This window comes from Buceros rhinoceros, unplaced genomic scaffold (assembly GCF_000710305.1).
Source record: "Buceros rhinoceros silvestris isolate BGI_N320 unplaced genomic scaffold, ASM71030v1 scaffold817, whole genome shotgun sequence".
Classification (NCBI taxonomy): Eukaryota; Metazoa; Chordata; class Aves; order Bucerotiformes; family Bucerotidae; genus Buceros; species Buceros rhinoceros.
In genome coordinates, this window is record NW_010421436.1 from 7,800 (window position 1) to 17,359 (window position 9,560).

Below are 9,560 nucleotides of genomic sequence, written 5' to 3' on the forward strand. Positions count from 1 at the left end.
CCAAGGATTATTCTCTAAATGGGACCAGTGAACGGCGACAAGTCCATTCCAAAAATGGCAGTATGTTTTTGCAGCTTTTCCACACTGAAGAATGCCACAACCCTCGTCAGTTGTTGAGTCACCAAGATGATGTGTCACACGCTGGCAACTGCCTATTTGCTCACTCATGACACTGTTTAGGCTGCTCTGATGTGGCAGCTGTGACGCAGACAATACCTTGTTGTATACAAAGATTTAAAAAAAAAAAAAAAAAGAAAAAATGAACAAAGAACCGGGCCCTGATAGCCCAGTCACAGGGTACAGAGCTATCGTGTGATTCTGAGTCCTTGTGAAGTAAACCACTTTATAGCCAGTCAAGCTAAAGCAGTACCCAAAACAGTGCACCTAGAATAAAATGTTAGTCCTCCCTCCCCTGCCCCCCCACCCTCGAGCACACTTCTTTCGATTTTCTACTGGAATGAAGTTGAGATCCTTTAGCTAGCCATGATGGGCGATGTCCTAACTCATTAAAAAAATAGAAAACACTTCACCCAAACAACAAAAACCAGAAGTTTGATGGGAATTTTCTACAAACTATTCTGTGCAGTCATCTTCAGATCACTGGAGAACATCAAACTCGTTTCTCTTCACTAACAGCTGAAGGAATCTGAAGAGTTACACTGCACATGTTCTTCTAGGAAAAAAGATCAGTTAGCTGTTGTTACGAATCCCTCCTCTCTTAGTAGATAACTCTGCCCAGCAATGATAGCTCTGCCTGCAGCGAAAAACCTGGACGACAGTGCAGGAAGTAGTAAGTAGCTCCTCTCAAAACTACTCGTACTTTGTCCTCAGCTCAAACGCAGCTCTGCTGCTGCTATAGGCAGTCTTTGCAAAGTGCAACTTGCCCCTTAATATAGTCTCTGCAGGGGCAGATTCTTCTGTGGGTGGGGTGGGATCCGGCACAGCTGAACAGTAAGAGGTCACCTTGGAAAACACAGTGCTTCCGTCTTCCATCAAAAGAGGGGACCAGAATATCGTTTGCAAACTCCGTGGTGAGACATTCGATATTATGCCTAAAAAGCAAAGCACATGATCTAAATCGCCGTGGAGTTTACAGGAGTTCAGTACAATTTTCATCCTTCCCCACTAAAAATAGAATGAAATGCTGTATTACATCCTAAACCAAGCACATTTAGAACTGCAGATTTCCTGAATGTGACCCTCCTTCCTGTTTGCCTGCTCAGATTCTCTCTGCAGAGGGCAGTGCAGCCTCTCCGGCTTTACTCCCTTTCCTAATGAAAGAACTTAAGGAGGACAAAAACGACTGTTCTGTGAAGCGCAGTATTTGACTACATCGTGGATTTCTGGTAAGAATCTGAAATCAGGAGATACTCTCATTGATTTCAGCAGGGATCTCCCGCAGGCAAAGCCGCGCAGCGCCAGGCGGCCCTGGGCAGCTCGAGGTGTGGTCAGCCAAGCTGCGAGGGCCAGGCGATGCTGCTGCGTTACGGTTGAAGCCGGTCAGAGCAGGACCTCCTGCTCTGAGGAACCAGCCAGTGCCAGCTGGCTGGAAAAAGAAAAATCCGAGTTGCCATTTTCTGACCACAAAGCTTAAGCACAAGGCTAGTGATTCCAGCAGAGGCTTGTTTTCTACTTACTCTGGAAGCATTGGTAGCTTTCAGCATTTAACAGATCTTTTTCCATAGAATTATAATTTTGTCTAGACAGCTAGAGAAGAAGTCTGATGGAGTTTTTATACGAGCTGCTTCCGCACCCCACTGGCATTTACGACTTTTCAAACAAAATACAAAAATAAAAACCTTCTACAATTTAATATAGCAAAAAGTGGAGATAGAAAACCTCAGAAGCAGACTCCCTGAGAAGCATTTCTCGGAGCCCAGCTTTGAGTGCCTTGTTTTCAAACAAACAGGGACGTATTCCCAAAGAGACACACCTGAAAGCAACATTCATTTCCTTAATGCACAGCGGGTACGCCTCAAATTGGTGCTAACAGCTCTAAGGGTTTACAGTCTTTACCTCGGACAAGACTGGGAAAAGGCCTGCCGAAACAGTGACTGCTTGTGGCCAGTGGGCACAGCTGTTGCCATACTGATCTTAATGGTGAGGCCAAAGAGGGAGCGCAACAAATAAAAGCAACATTTTCCAAGTGCTCTATTTTAAATCACGTGAACAACCGACAGAAATCACACAACGTGTACAGAGCTCTGTTTACCGCCACAAAATGCATTTTGTTTCTGACCCAGCTGACCGGGCACACCGACTAGTGTGGGCAGTCCCGCGAGTTCACCAGCCCTCAGAAGGCAAAAGCTATGCAATAGCCAGGGCCGCAGAGGGTCCATCCAAACACAACTACAGTCCTGGCTTCTGCCACCCCTGCAGCACGAGCATCTTCGCTCAGGGCAAGCAACCCAACATGGAAGGGCGCTGTGCGGGGCACGCGCATAGGAGGTGGAGGGGGGAAGGAAGAGATGTAAATTTTTGGCCTCGGCGCTGTGCTCCTCACTGCAGAAACACCTGCGCCGTGACATGGTGCTCTCAGCACAGCAGGAGCTGCTCCCATCCCCTGCAACGGAGAGCTGACAGCTGACCTCACAGCTTGCTGCAGCCCAACAGACCCCACTCCCCACCTTCCCTTCTCACAGAATTCATACGCAAACTTTCACGCGTGGCAAAGTTCAGCACAAAAAAAGGAGCCCAAATAATGTGTTTGTGTTTTTAAGTACTTACCTAAGCAGAGCTTTGTCCTTGTTAAGATGCTGGAAGAAGGAAGGCTCACAGATGAGCTGGCTTTCCTGACAAACTTGTTTACAGGATTTTCCAGGTTCAGCAATTTTTACTTGAAGGGCACTTAATGGGGGCCACATCACCTGCCCATGACAGAAATCCTGCAGTGACAGATCATATTTTATTAAGACGCAGCCTCTCCCTTGACAGCAATTTTCCCCATTACTAAAGTAAGTGGTTAGTATCTCCCAAACACTGACGTTGCAGCTCATTTTGGTTGTATTAAAATCAATAATATAAGTACATTAAAACATAATTTTTTTTACCATGAGAGAATGACCACCTTTGATCACTACTTGAAACTTCTTCCCAAAGAAGTTTCTTTGCTACGTTTACCTTTTCTAATTTATCATAAGCAATTCCAGCGAGGTTGTTTCCTTCCACACACCCAACCCATTCTGGCTTTCTCAGTGACTCTCTAGTTTCACTAGCTTGGTGCCAGCAGAACTATTTCTGTAACAGCACAAATATCAGGAGGAAGTTCTGGTAGGAGAAGAATTCCAGAGGCCATTTACCCTGAGGCGAGAAATGTCTCAAGTGGTCCTTGTGGGGAGCCATGTGGAAAGGATCAGGGGACTCACAGCGCCGTGGGGTGAGCTGAACTCACAACAGACCAAAGATTTTTATACAGCAACCAGGATTCAGAGTTAGTTTGCTCTTCTTGGTTGAACTGCTGGTAAAAGTGCTCTCCCAGCACTGAAAAAACGGGCTGTAAGTAATGCATGCAAGTCAAGAGGGAGGGAAGGAACAGTACCTAAACACACCTGCCAGTGAAAACCACTCAGACTATGCAGAGCTTACGGTCTTGAAATTTAAAATGAGAAAAAGCAAAGAGAAAAATGTAATCACTGGTTTTATATCACATTCCATCATACCCTGCCATTATTTTAACATTCGGCAACTCTCCTCAAGAGGCGATCAGGAACTTTGGGCCCAGTCCACCATGGCTTGTTTTCTCCTGACAAAACTAACACTGTATGAACAGGTCCCACACTGGGACCCAAAGCTTGGAGAGGCTGAACGACTTGAAACTGTCATGAAGCTGAGACCCCAAACCATTTACCAGTTCTCAGTATCGGTCTGGTGGGTTTTTCCTCTGTTTAGTTTTCCTCTGCTGAAGGAGGAAGTTTTCATACTCCCAGGTCTGACCACAAATTTAATATTAAACCACCATGAATCACAGAATAACCTGAGTTGAAAGTGACCCACGAGCATCGCAGAGTCCAACTCCTGACTGCACACAGGGCAATCTGGAAGCTAAACCATCTAAGGGCGTTGTCCAAACGCCTCTTGAACGGTGGCAGGCTTGACGCCTTCCCTAGGGACTTTGTTCCAGTGCTTGACCACACTCTCTAGTGAAGAACTTTTTCCCAGTATCCATCCTGAACTTCCCCTGATGCAGCTCTAAGCCATTTCCTCATGCATGTTTGGAAAAAAACAAACAAACCTGATTAATTTTAGAGCATATTTTTGGCAGAATAATTTTAACAGCATCTAAAAAACCAGCTAACAACAGATGGCTGGAGGTACTTTTTAATGAGGTTGTTCCAAAAAGGTCGTTTTGCTATTTGGACTTAGGCGCCCTGCTTCTTCCGTCCTTTTATAAATCAATACTTAAAATACTAGACGCAGGAGGAAATAGGTTCAAAATCTAATCCAATATTGTACCATATACTGTAGGTATAGACTGTACTATAGACTAACGTAATACATGCAATACAATACTGTAATGTTGGATTGGATTCACAGCTAGTGCAGACAGAAGACAGTTTTTCAGACAGTGAATCACTTGTGAGACTTCACCATTTGCTGAGTGCTTCAGGTTTTAACATCTAGAAGTTGAAAATTCTCCCCAAAACTGGGCACAGCCCCCCATTTCAGTCCATGGCTTGGTGGGAAGCCTTCCTCAGCTTACAGCACCTTGAGGCGTGTCTCAGAGACATCACCTTCACAGGTACCATCACACAGCGCTCTGTTTCCATTTGTCCTCTGGATGGTTTTCCTATCACCATCAAAACCAATCTACTTTGAGATCTTCACCCCAGTCTATCTCTACACCCCCACAATGCCCCATGCCTAAGGGTAACATAAAGAGATGTTACATGGAACAGAAGGTTTAGCTTCACCAGAGACCATGTTTATATTTGTTTGACCTAAAACCAGTTTCAAGGTAAGCCAGGCTTACCCCTGCTGTCAAAGGAAGGAGGTGTCCTCCTCCCTCTGGCTTTTCCTGCTCTTGGACGAATGTCCTCACCCCACTCTCTTCGCCAGGCTCTGGTGCTCAGCTGACCCTCTGCTGAGCCAAGGCAGTTTGCTAACCTAGCAGAGCCCTGCCAATAACATTTTCTGCCAGGTTACCAAGCACTCTGCAACCACATCTTCTGAAGTCAGCATGTCTGTTCCATCAGCTCAGCCTCCTCATCCAACAGCTCCCCACTTTGCAACAGGGAATCCCACAGCTGCTTCAGCTGCAGTTGCGGAGCTGCTCCTTTGATGGCAGTGCCAATTCAGGCAGTCCCACCCTCTGGTTCCTGCCCTACGCTGCCGCTTTGCAGAGCTGACACAACTGTCTGTGCAGCCACAGAGCAGACAGGATCTAGGGATGGATTCAGCAGACGGCACAGACACACCTCACAGCCATGCTGGGCCACTAGCAGGAAGGAGCAGTGTGGGTAAAAGCTGTTTTGATCCAGCTGAAGGTGAAACCAGAGTTCACAGCAGTTCTCTTACTTCAGACCCTAAAGATGTTCAGCCCAGCTGATGGATCTGAAGATTAAGGGAATTCACTAAGCCTTCCCTGTGAACTTTGTCCTCCCTCTTGATCCTGTGCCAAGACCCCTAAAGGAGAACCCCAGACAACTCCTTTAAATTCTACAGTTGCACTGTCCCACAGGGTGACTTGTGGGTGAGTATCTGGCCCTGTCCTCTTCACAGTCAAACCTCCCCTGAAGACCACACTCTTGTGGTTAACGCACCTCACAACCTCTGCACCAGACGAACCCCATGTATCTTTGTTCGTGTTCCAAGCCTGTGCTGCTTTCTCTGTTCTGCCTGCTCCCACCACAAACTCTTCCAAATAAGGTCTCAACCTTTAGTTTTGCTTTACCTGACACATTAATCAGGCACAGTGCTAAGCACATGCAGCTAATAATGATGCTTGAGCATCCTGGAGGCTGTGAAACAAAACCGGCTCCTGCCAGTTTGTCAAAGCAATGAACAAAACCACAAGGCTGTGTTTATTTCTCAGCAGCACGTGGTACAGGCCAGGGCTTAGTCCCTGGGGGAGGACCAGAGAGAAGAGACAGGTTTGCCCCAGATGCTACCTCTAGATTGTCTCTCTTTCTCCCCTACACTGAGCTCCGCTTCCTCCTCTACTGATAAAAACTCTCAGTGAGAGCTTAGCTCAGGTGAAGAATCAAAAGCAGCAGAGGCACTTTCACAGGCTATGTCATCAATACAGCACAAAGCAGAACGTGTCTATTGGCAGGAAACTGGAAATAGCTGTGTTATGTTAACGACACTGCTGACCTGGAGCTGTGTTATTCTTTATTCCTGTCTGTAACACTGTCCTCTTTTGGAAAGACAGGTACAGGAACACGTGCAGGGCTTTTGAAAGAAATCCTGGATGTTAACTGGCGTATCACAGATACGGGTTATTCCTATCCCTCTTCTGCCGCAGCCAGAACAAAAGGCAGAGCTGGCTGCTGCAGCAGATCTGGCCTTGGGCAGAAGTCCAAGCAAACACACGGTTTCTAGAAATCAGTATCCCGTATAAATCTCTGCAGTTTACTACTCCAACTCAGTATCTTGTGCTGCTTTCAGCTGGCCATAAAGCATGGGGACCAAAAGTCCTTTAACTGGCTTCCAAACCATTTAAAGTTTTATTGATTGAAACTAAATACTTGAAAAATCTGCCCGCAGGCTTTAGCCCAAGTGCAATTCTACCACACAAGTATCTCTATACCTGATGCATGTATCACACACTCTATACATGATACCCCATGATCCAAAGATTTTTTGTGTGTACATAATTGAAGTAGTCACATATACATGAAGAAATTACTTTGCCTTTCTGCTTTGATAGAACATCAGAAGGAAGGTTTTTTGTCAATCAATCTATCAATAAAATAATAATTTTTTTAAAAAAGCTCCTATAGCTCCTGAAATTCAGACAAGTATGTGCAGTTTTGCAAAGGCATATGGTAAATCAGACACTTACAGATGATTCAGAATGCAATGGCAAACTCAGAGGCAGAATGAATATTCTGGTAGCCAGCCCTTTATCTTAATTTCTGGTCAGTCTCTTTACACGTGAAAAATCCGTCTGGTGCTACATCTGGAAGAAGCCTCCCCAGCCCTGCATGGCCAAGTCTGCAGAATTGAATCTCTGAGTCCATGTGGGCCTCCCAAGGGAACTTCATCTGAGCAAAGAACTGCCCAGACAAGGACTGCACAGCTACTATTTTTACTTGACCAGCAACAACACTGAGAAGCTTTCAAATGGAGGGGCTGTGCCTTTCCAAGGTAAAATAAAAGATTCATCCCCAATGAAACTTCATACCTGTCTCTCAATAAATGCGTTCATCCGCTGGAGCATCCCCTCACAGGTAAATTCATAGGGCAAATAAGGGTCAATCTGTGGGGACACAGTGTGTTAAGGTTAGAGGGGTTTTGCTGAAATGACCTTTGTGGTGTGCGGTGTGGTAACAGCTTGCGTTCCAAATACTATATTACAGCTTAAGTAGCATCAATAAATGCAAATAAACTCATTAACAGATCGCAGTTTCACAAAACCATCAGCAGTTGAAGCTGACTCGCTCCTTTGTAGAGGAGCTCAGTAAAGGTTGCTCAGTGATTATCTTCAAGGGAACTCAGGGCACGCTGCAGAGTAATAGATACAAAGCCAGCCTGAGACCCTCCGGGATTCCAGAGCTCCTCTTTCAACCAAGGTTCAGTTTTGGAGGTGAAGTGAAAAAGCAAATATTATGACAAAAAAGAATGTGATACCTTTGAAAATTACTTCAAACTTTTTCCCCTTGAAGTGCCCTCATTACAATTCCAAGCTGTAGTGCACAAACACTTCAGTAGTGGTTATGGCAAGGCTACAAAACCAGCCAAAAGGGTTGAGCATGTGTTTGGGCAGCCCACAATGCTCTAAGAATCAACGAGGAAACTCCTTCACTGAACGCACCGAAAATACAGAGTGGTCCACAACTGACATATTAAATTCTTATTTCTAAGCAAATTCACTCATGCTCATTTTTTTTTTCCAAGTAAAAACCTGACATATTCGGTACTAAACCATGATAATCAGATACCACAGGACACAGTAACAATTTTTTCCCCAATATCCTACCAAAGCGCAGCACTCTACTTGAATTAGAGTAACATTAGGAAGCACTCCACATGCAGTCCACAACGCACCCCTCAGGCGCTGATGACAAAGTGAGGATACATTTCTCACCTTTTGATTCAAAATTGATTTCACAGCCTTCTCAACTTCAGAAAGATCATTGATGTCTACAGTCCAGACATGAGGTTTCCCGATGTAAACTTCAGCATAGGGGTGCTGAGATGTCAACTGGAAGGAAGAAAAGATACTGGTAAAAACAATGTCAAGACACCCTTCCTGCTTGCTCTCCTCATCTGACTTTGTACCAGGATAATGCAAGAATTCAGCTAGAAGCTAACAGTCAGTGTCACCCCTTCCAAGTTATCTTTCAGATTTTCTTGTTTAAATGTAGAGAGTGATTTTAGATGGAAAACTGAAAATTGGGTAATAACGCAGATCACAACTAACATTTGTGCACCTCTCATTTGTGGCTTTGATCCGCACGACCCACCTCACTGAGGACTTGATGCTGACTGAATTTCCTTTTACAACGTGACCCCGCTTCTCCACAGCTCATTCACAGAGCAGCCTCTGTTTTCACAACCTGTAATTGCCACCGGTCCTGGTTAGACCTGCGTGACTGCCGTCAAGAGATGACTTCCTTGCCCTGTCCCACCTTCAGACAACGTCCTCGCCTCCTCTCTCCTTCACATTACAAACAGAAGCTTGCAGATGCCTGAACTGGTGAATAAAGAATCATTTCTATCGCTTAGGGTGAATTTTGACTCTCACTGCTGATAGTACAAGAGTGATCTGACCTCAATAAGAGCCTTAGCTGATGTTCTGCTCACCACTTTGCCAGAAAACAAATTCAATAGATACCCAGTAGACAACTAAGGAAAGTTGTATCAGAGATTGCTTTCAGAACTAGAAGAATTGTACTAAAAGTAGTTTTTGTGACAGGTTGCACAGGAGTGAGAGGAACATGCAAATGAACACACTGATAGGAAACAAAAGCGGCAGGAGAGGTTAGTGTTTCACACTGGCGTCAGGAGGCAATTCTTTTTTAAAATTAAGATTTACAGGATAGATTATTCATAGATAATTTTTTATACAGCTGCTTCTTTATGCAGGATACAGAGAAAAATCCAGTCAGTGCAAAAGATCTGAAGTAGGAAGCAGTGTCTGTTGGAAAGAACCTTCTTCTGCAGTGGGCATATCCCATACTTGCTCTCCTCCTCAAGCGAATGCAAAAACCTACCTTAAAATTTTTTGCCTATTGTGTTTTGCCTGTGGACAAGAGAAGCCACCCTTATTGTTACATACAGGACCAGCCGGCGTAACTGTGTGCCCTGGGACCAATTCGGGGGACCCTGTGCAGGCTCCCACCCTGGGCCGCAGGGCAGCGTGGTGGCGAGGGCTCATGGACTGGCCAGCAGGCTGG

General features: G+C 45.3%; 1 protein-coding gene across 1 annotated transcript in view; it reads right to left on the bottom strand.

Annotated features, from left to right (window-relative positions):
- Positions 1-853: 853 nt before the first annotated feature.
- Positions 854-9,560, bottom strand: part of MGAT5 (mannosyl (alpha-1,6-)-glycoprotein beta-1,6-N-acetyl-glucosaminyltransferase) — a 74,938-nt gene continuing 66,231 nt past the window's right edge. The window contains exons 13-16 of the mRNA XM_010139657.1: positions 8,249-8,365; positions 7,346-7,420; positions 2,728-2,885; positions 854-1,052 (exon numbers count right to left, since the gene is read on the bottom strand). Coding sequence (XP_010137959.1) covers positions 854-1,052; positions 2,728-2,885; positions 7,346-7,420; positions 8,249-8,365 — 549 coding nt within the window. The remainder of the gene's footprint in view (positions 1,053-2,727; positions 2,886-7,345; positions 7,421-8,248; positions 8,366-9,560) is intronic.